We start from the raw sequence: 18949 nt of genomic DNA, 5'->3' as shown, positions 1-18949 counted from the left end.
ACCAGAGAAGTCATGAATGAAAGTAAGTTAGAATTGAGGGTTGTCCCCAATTTAGTCAAAAAAAACTCATGAAAAATTCACAAGGGCAGCTAAACCATATGTATAATTTTCTCCCTTGGTTAAAAGAATCTTGAAAAACAAAAAACTATAATGAATCATTGCCAGCAGAAATGCTGAAATAGAATCTTTTAAAAGGATAAAGTAGTTGTTCTAGGAATTTAAAATATCTAATTCACACATAACATACTCTTCCCACTAACAATCCAGTAATTAAAGTATTAGGGAATAAAACTGCATAGGCACTGTGTTAAGATACTGCAAAAAATGCTTTAGGAAGGCTAAAATAGTGGAAACTATTCTAGAAGATGGCTGGCTATGAATGAACTATTATTTAATTGCTGGCACACTTCACATGTGAAGATCCCATAGGGAAATGGTCTGTTTCTCCCAAGGAAACCCAAAAAGATGGAATTAAAGTGACATATTCAAACATCTCTTGGTACACAGATGAAATAAGGAATACAAAGTGTCATGGATCTCAGTAAACATAATCTATAGTCTCTTTCCTCAAAGGTATAGAGAGTACATTTTTTGTAGTTAATAATTGAAAATATCAAATCAAAGACTCCAGGGCAAGTAATGGTATAGTTAAGATTTTACTTTATCTTAATTACTCTCTTACATTAGCTAAAAACCTTATGGTTGTCAATTTAGTACATTTTAAGAGTCTCTTGGTATTAGGGAATACCATCTGTTTTCCTTTCCATAACAGGGGTGTTGCTTAGACTCTTATCTATGAAATACTTCAAAAGGCAGATCAAAAGGCAGACTGACTGAAAAAGGAGGCTCTGACTCTTCATCTTAATCTTTCACTTTTGTAGATGAATAAAGATGTGAGAATAGGTAACATTTTAGGATTTCCACAGGGGCCCGATGAATTGCTTCAAAAGCAATCCATATTAGATGACTCAGCACTATTAGGCTGGCATCTAATGTGACAGGCATGGACAGAAAGCTGATCAGAAAAGACTTTTTTTTTTTTAAAAACTGAGAATTCAAAATTGATGTCTTTTCTTTGTAACTCAGAGATTTCTCTTGGATTACCTCACCAGTAAAAACTGCTGAGCTCTAAAGTACAACTGAGTCTAGGGTAAAATGCACTTCAGAAAGATTAGGCTAATGTTGCCCTATTGCTAACAGGGCAGCAAATCTTTATCTATTAGGGCTTCAGGTGTTAGAAAAGCCAGCTAGCTTTGTGAATCCAAGCAGCTATTTCTCTATTCTAGGGGAGAGCACTTATGTAGGAATCTAAAGGCCTCAAAAATGATCATTTTTTTTTTCTAGATAACTGATCCAAGTAGATTAACCAAGTGAAGTCAGATTGCCAGGGGCTTTTAAGTTTCTTCTTCTACTTAAAATAACATACCTATATCTACAAAAAAACCCAACCCTTTCTTCTTCTTAAAATAAAATAGTGGGTGTAGGACAGTCAATTAAGCAAACATTTTATTAAGCACCTAAAATATTCAAGGCACTGGGGGTATGAATATATATATACATATATATATATTTAAAAAAAAAAAAACCCAAACCTGCCAGAAAGCAGAGGATGCTCTGAGGATTAACGGTTTGGGGGGTGGGGATTGGGGGGAAGAGTCAGAGACTAGGGGGCACTTGATCTGAATTTGAAGGAAAACAGGGATTCTGTGAAATATATATGAGGGGAGAAAACATTACAAACACAAGGAAAGGCCTGCATGAATGCAAAGAGGCATTTACACTATTAAGTTAGGATCAACAAGGAAAAACGTAGGAAGGAATTATAATAGGTAAGAATATGGAGGGCTTAGAAATAACAGGACATCAGAAATATGCCAAGAAATATTAATGAAAAGCATCATGTATGCACTACTGCAAAATACTCTAACTTATAACTGTCCATGACACGATGTTCAATCACTGGAAATAAAAATTCATGAATGGAATTTGTAAACTTTATTCCCAGAAAATCCAGGAGCTTATTGGGTAACACTGGACACTCTTTGTTGCCCAAGTGACTTATCTGTAAAATAGAATAAAGAAACTAGCAGTCTTTTTTGTAAGAGAAAGAATGGTTTTGCTGACCATAAAAGAAAAAAAAACCTTTGAAAAGAAAAGATGGAGAGCAGTATGGTTAGTTACAAGATTACTGATGCCCTAATACAGAGCATAGAGCTTTGGATAAAGGCAAGTGGTCATTTTGAAGCTTGCAATTGCCACCAAATAGAAAACCTGCTAAATCTATGCTGATGAAATAAAAAAAAAAAACTGAAGGCAAGGAGTTAAAAACATTAGTCAAAATAAAAAATAGTGTGCAGCTTAAATTCTTAATGACTTTGGAGTTTTAGCCTGACAGAAAATAAGATGGGAAATCTGTCAAAGAGAAGGGTAATGTGGGGTAATTTGGGTGAAAATTATACTGCAGTTAGTTGCTATGTCCCTGAAAATTGTGAGCACCAAACATAGAGCTTAGGTAAGTGCCAGTCAATTTGTAGATTGACAACTTTGGACTTGAAAAAGATTATTCAATGTATCTTCTCCTTACTAGCTATATTTCACATATGAACAATGATTTTAAAAACAATTAAAAAAAAACCTTGAACAGAAATAATCAGCAATTTCCTTAATCTGTCTAGAGTTTTAAAAGAAATCTAAGGAAGACTAGGAAATTTTGGTTGCTCCATACTTAAAACATAACATGTTTGGTTTTGCAGAGGTAGAAGGTCAAAAAAATGTTGTATACTGTACATATTTTCAGACTTTTCCAATGCATTGATAATGGAGTTTTCCTCTTTTTCTGACATGAAAAATACTTTCTAAGGTATAGTTTTCTGGGAGGGGATGAGAAAGAGATACTTGGGAAAACCATGGTAATAAATTTAATTTAAAAAAAAGAGGAAAATTTATGCTGAGATTTGAACATGTCTATTCATTTTCTCCAATACCTTCCTGTAGTAAGAGATCTGGTGGTTGTGTCCCTGAGGCCACAGGGTCAGTTGGTGGGTCTGCAGTAGGCTGTGTCCTTGCAGAAACACTTCCTGATGAAACTGTGGGTGGTGCTGGACTGGGCTTGGAAAGCTGAATATTTTGCTTTCCAGGACAGGATGAAGAATCTGCAACTGAAGAGGTCAAAGTATTTTACTTACAATACCACATAACATCTGATTTGTTAAATTTTGTTTAGTTGTTATTAGTCATTGTACTAACAGGATCATTCATTCAGCAAACATCCTTGAAGGTATATTTTCCAGATTAAATAAAGGTTAAAACTCTTGAGTTCTAATGTGATCTCTTTTAAATGAAAAAATCTCTAATATGTTTAATCAATCAAGAAATTGATAAACATTTATTAGATACCTACTATTTGCAAGGCACTGTGCTACAGCTGGGAACATGAAAAGAGGCAAAGGATAGTACCTGCCCTCCAGGAGTTCATGATCTAATAATTACACACTTCTCTGCCTTTAGAAACAAAATATAGAACAGTTAGTTTTTAACTGTCAATTCAAGCCATCAATGTGAATACCAATTGTGGTGCTATGCATTGATACCTTAGGAATTACTGGTATAGAGTTGTTTGACCCTCACTACACAGCCCTGGACTTGGGCAGTTGTTTTTACTCAGCTGAGCTGTCAGTTCTCACTGTTAGCTGTTTTACTTGTTTGCTCTCCTACTAACTTCACATTCAAGAGAGATGGGTAGAGTTCCAAGGTAGCACACACTTTTGAAGTCAAGCACATAGCCTATGACAGCTTTGCTGAGAGGCCTTTTCAGTTCATGGAGGGGGCTATGTTTTGGATTGATGAGGTTGCTCAATGTCTAACATATGAATGTCTTAATGGAAGAAAACTTTATAAAACATAATTAGGGAGACCAGCAGGATTTTTTTATAACACTACAAAGAAAAGCCACAAACAAAATCCAAATCCAAATCCAATTTTTAATGTGGTCAAAAACAAACCCAACCTCTCTCTTCTTTCCCAAACTTCAGGTTAGTAAAAATCTCTCAAAAGAACATCAAGGGGTATAAGACGTGTTTGAATAGCTTGTATAGAGAATGCCTATTTCATGCTGCTGAAATGTTGAAAAAAAGGTTACACACGCTGCTTTCCATAAGGCCTCAGATTATCTATCCAAGGCCTGGAACCTTCCTTTCCTTTTACTATCCATACAAGCTAACCCTCTTTAGTGGCCTCCACTGCCCTTAATCAATACAGGGCCTTGGCAACTATCTCAAATACAAGATACTCTTGGAAGCACACCCACAGCCTGTCTCATTTCCAATTATTCTGAGTTCATTTTTATTGTAACATCATGTTCCACAAATTGTATTCACATAACAACAAACTGGGGACACAGATGTTAAAGGGGCAGTTTGGAATTACCCAAAGTGCTGTATGACATCTTAAATGTGGTCCAGGTAGATTTTCTTCTTGCTCTTAATTCTGGGCCAAGATAATTTTCCATCTATGGTACTGATCTAAGATATTTGTCTAAAGCTGGAAGGGAAGTTTAAGACAACCACATCTAGTCCAACTGCCTCATTTAACAGATGAGGAAACTAAGTCCCTGAAAGACTAAGTAAACTGCACAAGAAGGAGGCAAAGCTGGATGGAAACTTGAATTCCATAGGACTCCTTCCACTTCACCAACCAGTCTCCCAAAGGTCTCTTCATTACCTATATATCGTAGTCTAATCTTTCTATCTCCTTAAGGGGAAAAAAAGAATGGGTAGTAGGGTTAATTTTTTTCACATTACTGCAGATTTAGTTGCAGAAACCGAAGTTCAAAAATTTGATGCAATTAGTAGCATATTATCTCCAAATCTAAGTATTTGGAAAATGACATTAACAGGAAAAATTTCAGCTTATACTCTAAGATCAACATTTTTTAAAATATTGGAAAATAATTTAGATGTAAAAGCTTCCCTGTAGATGCCAATTTTCAGCAGAGATCAAAGCAATTTCAATATTTTCACAGGTCAGTTATGTATAGTCTTACCAACATGAATAGTTCATACCAGTACTTCTAAGTTTAATAAAAGTCTTAAAAAGTTTTAAGTCTTAGTGTAGTTTTAAACTATTAAAAATTCCATAGACTATTAAAGCTGAAAACTGCACTAAGGCATGATAGATGACTCTGCATTAGCATAGGAAGACATTATCTGAAGAGAAATTCTAGTTACTTTTTGTTCTATAGTCAATTTTTAAAATTAGCAAGAGGGTATATATGTGGGAAGGGTGGTGCACAGGTAGGTGAATCAGTGGATAGAGCCAGCCCTAGGGACAGGAAGTTCTGGGTTCAAATGTAGCCTCAAACACTTCTTAGCTATGTGATCCTGGGCACTTAACTTACCTACTCCTTACTGCTCTTCTGCTGCGGAACCAATTACACTATTGATTCTAAGATGGAAAGTAGGGGTAAAAAAAAATTAGCAAGTAAAACACGGGGCAAAAGATAAAGTAGTTTGGTAAACTTAAGGAGTATAGTTCCAAAATGCCTTCCAGGATGTTTGGACCCATCTGACAACATGGATTACTGTGCCTGGCCTCTGATAGCTCTTCTAACATGGACACTTTCGCCAATAAGATGGATGTGAGATCTAAGAAATCTTAAATGAAGTCTGTTTTTATTTTTATACATTTCCTATTGGGAGGCGGTTACAACTTGTTTATAACTCTCTAATTTGGCCTTTATTTTGACCTCGGCTCTAAATAGAGAAAGTCTGCACTATATGCAAACAGCTGAATCTGAAATGATTGCTATTTCCTTGGCCAGTCTTTTCCTATTATTTTCTTTGGAAGACTTATTCTGCTGAGTGCCTTAAGGTTGTTTTTCTTGGAGATATACAAGTGTGGCTTCTAAGAATTTACGAGTCTTTGGATTTTCATTTTCTGATTCATGCTAGTACTCTTCCAGAGTTTCTGCTCTCTTCATCTATGATTCTTTTTGCATTTAGAATATGTGTTTCAAAGTTTAGAAGATGTCAAGTTCTTCACAGGCTTTTCCCACAAAATTCTTAAACTAATGCCCCATTATTCATCAATGTAACTCTGCTTGGCTTTCAAAAAGCCAACAAAACCCCAAGGTTTGGTAGGTCTTACACTGAAATGGAAAGTTTTGAGGCACTAGTGGTGAAAGATGCTATGTCTATTATACATGAAATAGCTAAGTATAAAAAAGCTTTAATATCTCAAAACTCACAGGTGATCACTGAACAGAAACTACCACCATAAAATGGTACTCAAGCGATGTATATCCTCATTCTGCTTTACATTAAGAGCAGAATGATGGAAAAAGTAGCAGAGAATGCTCTGAAACAGTTAAATTTGCTCAATACCTAAGAAAATGATACTACTGGAGGAAGAAAACCATAACCATTTGATAGTCTAGCTAAAATTCAAACCAGAACACATGAAAAAGCTGCAGCAAAATAAAAGATCATAAAAGTTCTCCTTGGAGAAGTTAGCAAAGGAGTTGGTATTAATTACCCAAATGAAGTATAATGAATGGGTGGGCTCACCTTGTATTGTTCTTAAGTGCAGAGACCACTGAGAAAATAAATGCAACAGGTATCAACATCCATTTAAGAGAATGAAACATAAACATGTTTGTATAACAAGTAAAGATGTTTAGAATGAAATAATAACGGTGGAGGCAGCTAAGTGGCTCAGTGGATTGAGGAGGTCCTGGGTTCAAATCAGACCTCAGACACTTCCTAGCTTGTGACCCATGCCAAGTCACTTAACCCCCATTGTTTAGCCCTTATTACTCTTCTGCCTTTGAACCAATACAGTGTTGATTCTAAGATGGAAGGTAAGGGAGGGAGGGAGGAAGGAATAATGGTGTTTAAGAAAGCACATATTTAAGAAAAATCTCATCAGGCCTGGGAAAAATTTCATAGAGGTACCAGTAATACCCACCTAAGGTTTCATTGAATGAGGCTCTATTAAGATTATAACTTGCTAATGACACATGGCTATGGGAGGAGGGTGTGAGGGGGGGGGGGCAAGAACATGAATCATGTAACCATGGAAAAATTTTCTTAATAAAAAAAGAAAAAAGGGCAAACAAGATTATAACTTGCTAGAAAGGAGACACACACATGCATACGTGTGCGTGTTTAAACTGATATTTCAAAGTTCTTAGAGCCAACTCTATACAATGGCTTTTCATGAGGAAGGGCAGATTTTCATACAAGGTTCTCCAAAGATGCTTAAAACCAAAGGCAGTTTTTTTTTAATCAGAAAGAGTTCATGACTACTATGTCTAACTTTAGAAAGATATAAGACTTTCTTTTAATGGTTCAAGATAATGAGATTATAATTTACTAGTACTACAATGACATTTTGACCTGAACCTTCTTTTGTGCTGTTAGGCCTGTGTTTCCCTCTGTCACATGCATTAAAAACTCTCACAAAGAAGTATCACAATTTAGGTAGGGAGTTAATTCATTTACAGAATAATAATTTGCAGAAAAGTTGAAAAAAAAAGAAAAAAAGGACGAATGATACAGAATTCCCATTATTGTGACAAAATTAGGGCTTATGGCTTAGCACTCTATATTTGGTGTGATATTGCCACAGATAACAAGAAAACCTTTAACATACAGTCAATTCATTGGATGCTCTGGGACCAACTACAGGGCTCATGAAGAAAGTGAGTCCATTATCCTGCTTGAAGCTTGGATTCCAAACTGAATAAAAGAACTCATTCTAAAACACACTAAGAATGAAGCTTTAAACTTCAGCATAAAGAAAAATCTTTCAGTAATCAAGGTTCAATTTTATACAGGAAACAGTAAGATAACAGAAAATTCTTAAATAATTCTGTGTAACTTGCTACATCCTTTCACATTAGTAAAAATAGATTAAGTTAGGCCTTGACAGACAAATATATTGGTATTACAAGTGTGGCTGTGATGTGGTTACAAATCTAGTGTACGTGGAATTTTATTTATTTATTTTTAAAAATCCTTATCTTCTGTCTTAGAATGATACTAAGCATCAACTTCAAGGTTGAAGATTGGTAAGAGCTAGGCAAATGGGGTTAGGTGGCTTGCCTAGGGTCACATAGCTAGGCAGTATCTGAGTTCACATATGAAACTCAACTTTAGGCTTAAAGGCAGTCACTTAGCTGTACCCCCTCGCACTGGATTTCAATGCTGGTTTTGTTCTCTTTCTTTCTCTCTTTGTTTCTCCATCTTCCACCACTCCCCACTCCCTGTCCATATCTAGGTACCCTTGGGCATGTCTGTAGGCTTCAATTTCTGTATTTATTAAGTAAAAGGCTGGAGATTAAGTGTGTCTCCCCCCCCACCCCCCACATGTAGAATGATTCCAAAGGACAGGAAGCTGGGTCCCTTTCCACCCTCCTGGAAGCCTGTGTTTCCAATATTTCCCTCCAGCCCCTACCACTAAGAAGTGGTTATAATCGAATCTAAAGCAGCTAGGCAGACACAATTCCCCATGGTTCAAAATTTCTAGGAACCAAGAGCAGGTAGTCTGGGAAGCTTGTCCCTAAGAAGTTACTATTGTCTGAGAAGGGAGTTTATGACATAAGCAAACATGCAAAGCCTAGTTAATAAAGAGCAACGATGACTAATGCAAAAGGGGCAATTATATAGTACTTTAAAGTATACAAAGCACTTTATAAATATTAACTCCTCTTAGCCTCAAAAATCTTACTATCACGAGAAAAAACAGGCATAGGGAAATTAAGTGACTTGCCCAGAGTCGCAGAGATCATGTCTGACATTGAATTTGAACTCAGGTCTTCCTGATCCATGGCCTGGTATTCTATTCACTGCACCATAAGAAAAAAATAAAGTAATTATGAAGCTATGAGGATGGCAAGATCTGGGGATGGGAATTTTAGGAGGCTTCAGAGAAGAGGTATTTTATTTATATTTGTATTATATGATCTCAAGAGAGACTAAAGATATATATGCACACACATTTGGCACTTTGTAGACCTTAAAATACTAACTATATTAGCCACTGTTATTAAGTAGACCTTAAAGAAGGCACAGGTATTAAGGTGGGCCTATACCGGGCTGGTAGTAGTAGAAATAGAAAGGGAGGGATGGGTTGTTAAGGAACTGTGGAAGTGGTGTCCACAGGAGCTGGTAGATGACTGCCTTCAGGGGGAGCGGGAAAAGGGTAACTGGATGAACCATTAGTGCCTTTGGCAGAATCAGGGAAATGAGAAGTAATGGATTCTTTCTCTACTCTCTTTGTGATTTCATCTGCTCTTACAGGCTCAATTACCAACCAGGATGTCCCAATAGCAACTTAAACTCACTGCACCCAAAGGTAAACTTCATCATCTTCCCTACTTCCTTCTTGGTCTCTGAGAGGGCAAAATTATCTCTGACCCTCCCAGTTCCAAAGCAGAATCATTTCAGAGTCTTCCATCTTTCTCACTGCCCATCAAATCCTACCAATTCTATTTTCTTGATTTCTCATGCCTCCTCCTTTCTCTCCAGGTGCACTGTGTGGTTGATTGCAGCTTGTCCCTGCCTCCAGTCTTTTCTCTCATTAACACATCTTTTACAAAATTATCAAAATAATCAATCTTCCTGTCTTAGTCTGACCATTATCATTCACCTGCTCAAACACTTTTGGTAGCTCACTAATGCCAACTTGATTACAACATATTTCTAGAGTTATTTTACATTTCTCCCCTTCCTTCATTTATTTTAGTCGGATTACACCACCAGGTATTCCTCAAAAATTGAACCTACACAGAATGCATCATCTCTACAGTTTAGAATCATTTTTCTTCAAAGCTCAGATAAGGTGCTACCTCCCACGGAGCATTCTCTGATGCACTGACATCTTAAAAGCAGCTTTTGGGTCTCAGAGTCTTTGGAGCATTTGGTCTGATGGAGCTCACTTTTATGCCCATAACCAAGAGCGTGTTGGAGCCAGCTCAAACCAACACACTGTTAAATTTTCAGTGAGCATTTATACCTTGATTATTGGAAAATCCTACTAGCCAGGGCTTAATTTATTTATTTTATTAACAGATTTACAAGACAGTAAGATGGCACAGTAGATAGAACACTGGATCTATAATCAACAAGCCCTGAGTTCAAATCTATGTGAATCCTATGTGGCCTAGCTGTGCAACCCTGGGCAAGTCACTTATCCTCTGCCCCAGTTTTCTCATCTGTAAAATGGGGATAACAATAGCACCTACTTCCTCAGGTAACTCTGAAGATCAAATGAGATAATAATCATGAAATGCTCAGTAAGCACTATATAAATGTTTATTATTATTAAATAATGGAGAAAATAATGTAGATTAAGCTCAAAAGTTGTGTCACGTTTGCCCCCTACATAGCTGGTTATTAAACAATTACCTGTACACCCCTGCCCACAACTTTTTTAGGATACTTATTTCTGTGTCCATTAAAAAGGAGCATGGTGAAATGGAAAAGGCTCCAGATGGGAAGTCAGAGGACATAGGTTCAATTCTTGGTGCCACTGCTTACAATATATGTGACTTTAAGCAAGTTACTTAATATCTGTGGGGTCTCAGTTTCCTCAGCTGTAAAGTAAGAAGGTTGCACTAGTGTTTGTATCAGCTCTGAATCTATGATTCTGCATCTATACGTGCCCTTTGTAGTAGTAAATATTTTTATCTTTCTTCTCCCCAGTGCCCAGTACATTGCCTTGCACAGAATAGGCCATTAATAAGTATCAATTTAATTAAAGGCAAATTCGATTCTGGAACTGTTGTTAGACATACCACCAGGGAATCCAGGAGGAGATGGTCCAGCAGGCAGTCACCACTGCAGGTCCAAAGCTTGTCAGAGAGGATAGGCTTGAATTCAGAATCCCAATGCAGAAAGGCAAGAACATACTTCTTCCCTACCCTTTGCCTGTGAGACAGGTAACTCCTTTTTCCCAGTTATGAGTCACAAGTGGGGATTCCTGAGGTCTGGGACAGGGGTTCAGAGGAGTGATAGCTAAGAAAAAGTAAAGTATGGCTAAAGTAAAGGGGCAGGAGGAAGCCAAGGAGGCTGAGGAAGAAATGTAGGAGATAAAGTGGGCATCTGGAGATGACACAGGGTTTGAGAGTGAGATAAGGACTAGTGGGGGGGGGGTGTCAGGATATAGAGTTCTTCAGAACCTCCTGGTTCCCACATCACTATCACCTCTTCTTCCCAAGAAATGGGTGCTACATAATGCAGCCTCACGATTCTAGAGCAATTAACAAAGTCCCTTGAGCTGGCAAACACATTTTCCTGCAGCAAAACAAGAGTCAAAATAAGATCCTGCCTATGCTCTCTTTACCTTCCCTTTCCCCATTTACACTACAAGGAAAGATTGACAGAATGGAGTAATGGATTGGATGTAGAGCAAAAAGGAAAAGAAAGACTCAAAGGGTTTAAGTCTGAAAGACTAGAGAAACAATGGTAATACTGAAAAAAGTAGACAGTGTTCTCTTTACATCTTTCCATTACCTGGCATCGTGTCTTACACAATGTTGTTGCAAAATAGAAAGAAGACTGGTTGGGATGACAAAGAATAGTTCTGACATATTGAATGAGGTGGTGATGGAACCTCTAAATGAAATGGAGGGCTGAAGCAAGAAAAGGCTAAAGATTCAGATTCATTTATTAAATGTCTACTATATGCAACACATTTAATAGTCTAGAAATGAGCACAAAAGCCAAGAGTAGATGAACTCTCACGTAGTTGTTAAGACCAGAAGAGACCTTTTGAAGGGGTAGAGATGGGAACAAACTAAGAATCAATGTAAATATAATAAAGTTAGGACATTAATTCATTCTAAACATTAGCTGAGCACTAAAGGCTGTTAGCATTCACAGTTTCTTTGAAAAGTCAGATTCAGTGGTCCAGGCCTTTAATTCCCTGATTAATTAATTAATTAGTTTAAAAGAATAATTAATCCCCTAATATTCAAAACAGATAGATAGATTGAACTTGGAAAGTCTAAGCTTCAATAAAGCTAAAATTGACTGGGCATCTGCATTAAGACGGGCATCAATATGGTAAGCTCCTGAGAACAGGGGCAGTTACCAGGCTGTCTTAGGAGGAGAGAACCAGCCCAAGCAAGAAATAGTGCAGGCCAAAGCACCCATGTTAAGTAGCATCGAGATCAGCTCTGTGGTGACTGCTACCCTGGGCAAGACAGGAAGATCCAGCCTCCATTAGACAAATTGATAGACAAATCGATAAGTAAGCAAACAAATAAATAAAAAGCTCAGGATGATATTATGTCACTCCTTATGTACCAATAAGTACATTCAACCTACTTTAAAACTCAAAATGATTACTTTTCACAGAGTAAAGCAATACACTCACTGCATTTTCCCCAACTAGAGACTGATCCCATTCCTTTCAAACACCCAGTTATTTTAAATTCAGTTTAGCTTTACTCTCACAATTAGTGTATTTTCTCTGCTGCCAAAAAGATGAGATAATATACTATTTATTTAAAATATAGCAACCAAACAGAGACTAAAACTAAAAAACCAAGCCATCTGCTATTCCATTAGTTTAACCTTCATAAAATTTGTCATTCTTGTTCCAACACAGAGAAATATAGAGAGTGGCCTAGAGAATAGAACAATGTTGTGCCCCCAACAGGGTCATATAATTTAAACAACTCTGGCTGAATGAAAAATTAGTAAAAAACAGTAGCTTGTTTTAATTAATAATTATAAAGGACTTCATAAAATTTCAGAATGTGTCCTTATCAAGACTAATAAATGGCACTAATTTTTTGTATTTTTGCTTGTTTAAATATGCATTTTTGTTCAATAACTGTCATTAGAAAATTATAGGTCTTAGTAATTATTAGTTTAGGATAGAAATAACAAGTTAGATTTATGAATAACTTGGCCACCCTAAGCTTAAAAAAATGAAGCATTCAGGTCATCTGGCAATTTAGTACTATAGCAATACATACCTCTGCATATACTTAATATAGGTAATAAAATTTTGGGGGTGGGAGTGGGGTGGAAGGATCATGAGGCAGTAAGGAGAAATTGTATGACTACAATCAGTGACCTAATGGTCACTTCTTTATTTTGATTTTATTATCTCTTCATATTTTTTCTTATGAACACAAAACTTCTTTTAATCTGAAAATCTGAAGTCTGTGTTTAAATGTATCCTCGACAGTTCTAGTTTGTAAAGCTGGCTCACCACTTTACACTGGTATGATAGGTTAAAACTCATGTAGTGGTGGGGGTAACAGAAAGGTCTGACTAGATCCTAGTTCTCTCTCTTTGTTCTTTATTAGATGTTCAAAGTTTTTCAATCTGTAAGATGGGGAAAACAACACTTACATGTCCCTTCCTCACAGGACCATTGTGAGGCTCAAATGTATAGTGTTTTGTAACCATTAAGAGGTAGAACCATATAAGCTAGTATTCCTATTACTGGTATCTGGGATCTCCAACTCTTTAATAGGCAGGTCCTTTTTCATGACATGATGTGTCATACTGTGTGTTGATCAGAAATGGACTAAATGAAGGATTTGGTTGAAGAATAGTTATAAATCCACACTAAGCACTATAAACAAATGAAATAACCATGATGTTAATGAACCAACAAGTAGTAGATACTACGCTACACTAAACCTAATACAAGAGTAACTTTAAATTCTAGCTCTGAATCTTAATCTACCTATGCGCTTTGCTTATTCTCTGCTTCCTATGTGATCAACCCATTAACAGTCTGAATAAAAATTATGACACTCATTCTTCTCCCTATTTATGTTCACTAAACTGTACCACTAAATATTTTAACATTCCTGACAAGGAAATTAAGACATTTGTAATTGAGTAGAAAAAATATTCAATACTACAACTGATAACCATACCAAAATTACCCAAAGGTTCACTGTAAAAATTAAATGTGCTTATTTATGACAGTTTACACCTTTAGCCTCTTTCTTAAAAAACAGCAATGAAAGCCACATTAAATGCTATAAAAAGAGGTATACCAGAAAAATTAAACTGTCTACCTTAACGAATACATCAAATTCATCCTACTTCTCTTCTCTTTTTTTCCCCATAGTGGTGGGGGGTAAATTTGAAGAGTGACTAGCTTTGTGACTCAAAGCATTCCTGGGGCATTTAAAACATCAATTATACCCGACCTTTCTAAGACTAACTTTAGTTCTAAAATATTCAAAAATTTGGTTCTAAAATTCTGCTTTGGGCAAAAGAAATTTACTAGTTGAAAAAATGAAAAATAAAAGTATAGCTCCCCCCAATCTCTTCACAATAGAACTGTCCACCTAAAATCTTTCTCTAGCCTATTAGACTTAATATGTATTGTATTCTAAATTGCATTGGATCAACTTCTTATCTGATGGTACTTTTAAAATTACTAGTTATTTTGTAATGTCACAGTTCCAAAGGAACACACCTAACTTGTTAACAGCAGCACATTTTCTAATCATCTTCCCTTGCTCTCATGAATATTCAATAGCAATAAACTCTGCCCACTACTCTTTCAGGGGATCCCCTTACTACTCACCAATTCCAAAACCTAGTACATGCAATTCATTTCCCACTCAGTTACCTTTACACCTACACTGGAGGAAAAAAAGGGAAGACCTACATTATTTCTTACTCTCCTACATATCATGGTATCATACAAGCTTAGACTAGGCACATCTCTCATCCAATAAAGGAATTCCTCCTACAACATTGCTGCTATATTATCAACTAATCTTCAAAATATTCTCAAAAGACATTACTAATTCCCAATTATATCTGCATACATTTTGCATAAATTTTCAATACTGAGTTCAAAGCAGCCTCTGTAGATTCAAGTTTGCAAATAGAATGAATATAGTATAGACAACTACAAATCCAATAGTAATAAAGGCATACGTTTTACCTGTGCAAAAGAGTTTTAATTAGATTGATTTAATTATATTTTGATGGTCAAGAGACAGAAGCAAACACCAAGTATTTAGGAGTGGAGGAAGGGAAGTAAATGATGGCTGGCTAGCTAACAACATACCAGTTCCACATTTCCTTATTTTTTTCCTCTTTCCCAATCTCAAAAAATGGTTTGAATGAAAACCCTAGGAAATGCCTGCTGTGGCTGGCAGTTTACCAACCTTTACTGTAGTAAGTCAAGTGGAACCTTGATTTATTCTAGGTAGAAAATAATTGCTGCCTGGCTGGGAAAGGGAAGTTGGTTTTCATCTTCTCTCAGAGCTATCTAATTTTTTTACCAATGATATTTTCTCTTCTCCTGGCTTCCACGACATCCTGTTTTTCTAGTTTTCTTTCTAACTTACCACACATTTCTTTTTTTGGCTCCTCTCCCTTTTCCTTCCCATCTAATGTAGGCCTTCTTATCTGCAGCTTTCTCTATACTTTGGTAAAGTATCCCTTGGTAAACAACTATTCTTATAATTTCAACTATTATATCTTTAAGTAGAAAACCTCAAACTTAAATTTCTAGCCTATCAACTCCATTCTTTCACCATGATCATCCAGATCTGTAGATCTGATCATGTCATTCTTCTGCTAAAAACCCTTCAATAGGTCTCTCATCTACCAAATAAAATTGAAATTCCTCATGCCTGGCTTCAGTCTACCCTTCCAGCTTATCTCCATTTCCAATAATCTAGACTACTCACCATCATTTAACATAGCCCACACAAGGAATGAATTTGCTTTTGCTTAAGGCAACTAGAATAGCCCGACTCATAGGTGAAATCCTTTCTTTAAGCTCTATTTCTAGGGCCCTTTCCTACCTATGCCACACCTCTGATCTCTCTAGTTGGAAATGACATTAGAAAAACTTAGGTGTCTGCTTAGCTTATTTTCTAAATTAAATGACTCATTTTTAAGAACTACAAAAGATTCCTCTCTAAACCTTCCTCAGTGTCCACTCAAGTACTTGTATATTATGGCTACGAGGTGAATGCTTATTGAACTGACTGAAGCATAGCCCCAAAGAAGCTCCCACTTTCTTGTGCCTCACCAAATGTCTGCTACAACTTCAGAATCTGGTAGCTTCCAGTAATGTGGTGGACCTTAAGTCACAAATATCACAGAGTATTCACATCAAGGGTCTCTGCTAGAACAAAATTAGGTAGTGGGCAATTTATGTGTGTAAATAGCATCTCTGCCGGGGGACAAGGATGTGGTGAACTCCATGTCCAACTTTCCCATTACATAACACATTCTTCAACCTTCAGAAAGGTAATGATCCGGTACAAAAATAAGTGAATTTCAAATTGTAGTGTTTTTGATTTCAGCTTGGTAACATACCTGCATTAGAAGGATTGCCTACTGCAGCCAGGGATCCAATGTGGTTTTGGGTAAGGTTGTCTTGGGTTGACTGAAGGCCCGGAGTTGCCCATGATGAAGTTTTATATCCCATTGGACTCTGTTGCTGTTGCTGTGGATGGTTGACGGCTGTGTTTTGACCAGGAAATGAATTTTCTTTAAACTGTGTGATGACTGAAGTACTCTGTGAAGTAAACACTTGCCCATATGGATCACCAGCAGGCACCGAAGGATACGAAACATTAGGGTACACAGCACCCAAAGCAGTCGACATAGCATAATGGCCAGAAGTGAGGGGAAATCCCTGAGAAGCAATGGAGGAATTGGCAGAGGGAACGACTGGACTGTTGTAGTGATTACCAAAGGAGGAGTATGGCTGGGGTATACCTGTGTGTACATGGGAAGCTGAAGATGCAATACTACCTTGGAAAGATCCAGGAGTAGATCCTACAGTATGAGGAGGAGGAAGGCCCCTGCCATATACCTGCTGTGATCCTAGCTGCATGTTCATTGTGCCAGGACCTGTAGCAAGAGTCACAACATTTTGTGTTGGTACTGGGTAGTGGCCAGAATAATAATCAGTACCATACTGGCTTTCCAATGGCAATGGGGCAGTTTTCCCAGGTCCTTGGGAGTAGAGTCCTGAGGGAACAACATAGCTTTGAGGATGTAATCCATATCCAGGTGGAAACTGCATCTGATTCTGTGCTGGACCTAAAAAAAGGAAGAAAATACTGACATAAATCACTGAAATATACAACTAAGGTGTAAGCCAAAGAATGCTATGAAATACTGATCCTGGGGAGAGAGAGAGAGAGAGAGAGTGTGTGTGTAAGTCAGTGTTTATACAAGATATTTCTAAGCATGTACTTATAAAGTGACCTGACTTTTTGCACAATAGACAACTTACTCTGGGAGGTTGCACTGTTACAGATCCCACACCAATCTAGTCTGACTCCCAGTTTTGTGGCTATTTCATCTATGAGCTTTAGGACAAGTCAATCTTTCTATGATTCATTTGTTTTTCCCAATAAATCTAAAGACTGCCTATTCCACCTCTTAGCAAAAATATATAAAAAATAAAGATAAAAAATTAACACTATTATAGGCAATTTAATATGATAACAGATCTACATAGATTTGATTAGGTAATACTGTAAAAAAGAATTTCAATCATATCTCTATGGTAGCCATGATGAGAACTTTATTATACAATTAAGATTCAAGCTGAGATGTGTTGTAGAGGGAACATTATTCATGTTTCTCCTAGAATTATAACAAGAATACAGAATATAGGATTCTATATAACACTTTGATTTCTAAGTGCTTTAATTAAATTATCTTGCAGAATGATCTGAAGCAACATTATTTACATTCAAAATTCTCATTTATGAATTTTTTAAAGAACCAAATGGTAATTATATATGTATATATAAAAGTTAATGTTCCTGTCTACCAAATGAATAAAAACGATGTTATGTAGAATGCTATATAGTAAGTAGTACACTAAATCAATCTGTGAATAATGAAAGGAACTAAGTCCATGTTAAACAAACCTATTTATTAAATGGTTACCCATTTCCTAATGACTTATCCATGTTATAGGATAGGGAAGCAGGAAAATAAACATTATCATGTCCAAATAGCTCAAATGTCAACCACCTAAAAATAACAAGAATGTTTTATCTACTGAAAATTTACCAGCATTGAACTAACAACAGTAAATCACTTTTTATTTTATTTTATTTTTTTAAACCTTTACCTTCCATCTTGGAATCAATCCAAGGCAGAAGAGCAGTAAGGGTTAGGCAATCGGGGTTAATTGACTTCACCCAGCTAGGAAGTGTCTGAGGTCAAATCTGAACCCAGGACCTCCCATCTTTGGGCCTGGCTCTCAATCCACTGAGCCACCTAGCTGCACCCTAAATCACTTTTTAAAACTCACAAAAATATTTTAATATTTTCATTACTATACACTTCAAAAATTTATCCTATTTTATATATAAGCTTTAAATTTATTAAAATAGAAACTGATAGAGAATTCAAAATAAATGACTCAAAGCACCCTCAAGGGTGAAATGCCGACATTTTATAATCTCTTCCATTGTTCTTTGAAAAGCAACCTGAAAAAAAAAATCAAACAAGACTTTAAATGGAAAATTTAGCCAAAAACAAGTACTCTTTCTTTTCTCATTCTTAAAATTTATATTACTTAACTCAAGATATTTTAACTTTAAAGAACATCATCAAAATGATTGTGTTGAAAACAATACTGGCACTTCCATGAATCTACTTATAGTGAAGTAAGCAGAATGAGAGAAACAATATACAAAAGAACTATGGCAAAGGAAGTGGAAAGAACAATACAAGGGAATTCTGTCTAATGGTTGAGGTTGGGCTCAGAGAAATGAGAAAATGCAGCTTTCCTCTTTTGTCAAAGAGGTCCATGACTGTAGAATATAGCATATACTGTGTGACAGTTTTAATGTGTTGCATTATTTTCCAAAACTTAAAAAATCTACAACAAGAGAATATTTGCCAAATAAAAGCGGTGGAAGCATATATCCAGAATCAATGTTATGTAAAAGCAAAATCATAAATAAAACAGA

At 36.4% G+C, this 18949-nt stretch overlaps 1 protein-coding gene across 1 annotated transcript in view; it reads right to left on the bottom strand.

The window, feature by feature from the left end:
- Window positions 1-18949, bottom strand: part of SEC24B (SEC24 homolog B, COPII coat complex component) — a 91001-nt gene that overhangs the window by 56990 nt on the left and 15062 nt on the right. Inside the window, exons 2-3 of the mRNA XM_044681640.1 lie at window positions 16323-17054; window positions 2985-3158 (exon numbers count right to left, since the gene is read on the bottom strand). Coding sequence (XP_044537575.1) covers window positions 2985-3158; window positions 16323-17054 — 906 coding nt within the window. The remainder of the gene's footprint in view (window positions 1-2984; window positions 3159-16322; window positions 17055-18949) is intronic.

This window comes from Gracilinanus agilis, chromosome 6 (genome assembly GCF_016433145.1).
Source record: "Gracilinanus agilis isolate LMUSP501 chromosome 6, AgileGrace, whole genome shotgun sequence".
In the NCBI taxonomy this organism is placed as follows: Eukaryota; Metazoa; Chordata; class Mammalia; order Didelphimorphia; family Didelphidae; genus Gracilinanus; species Gracilinanus agilis.
The sequence above is the reverse complement of the archived record's forward strand: the minus strand, read 5'-3'. Positions and strand labels throughout refer to the sequence as shown.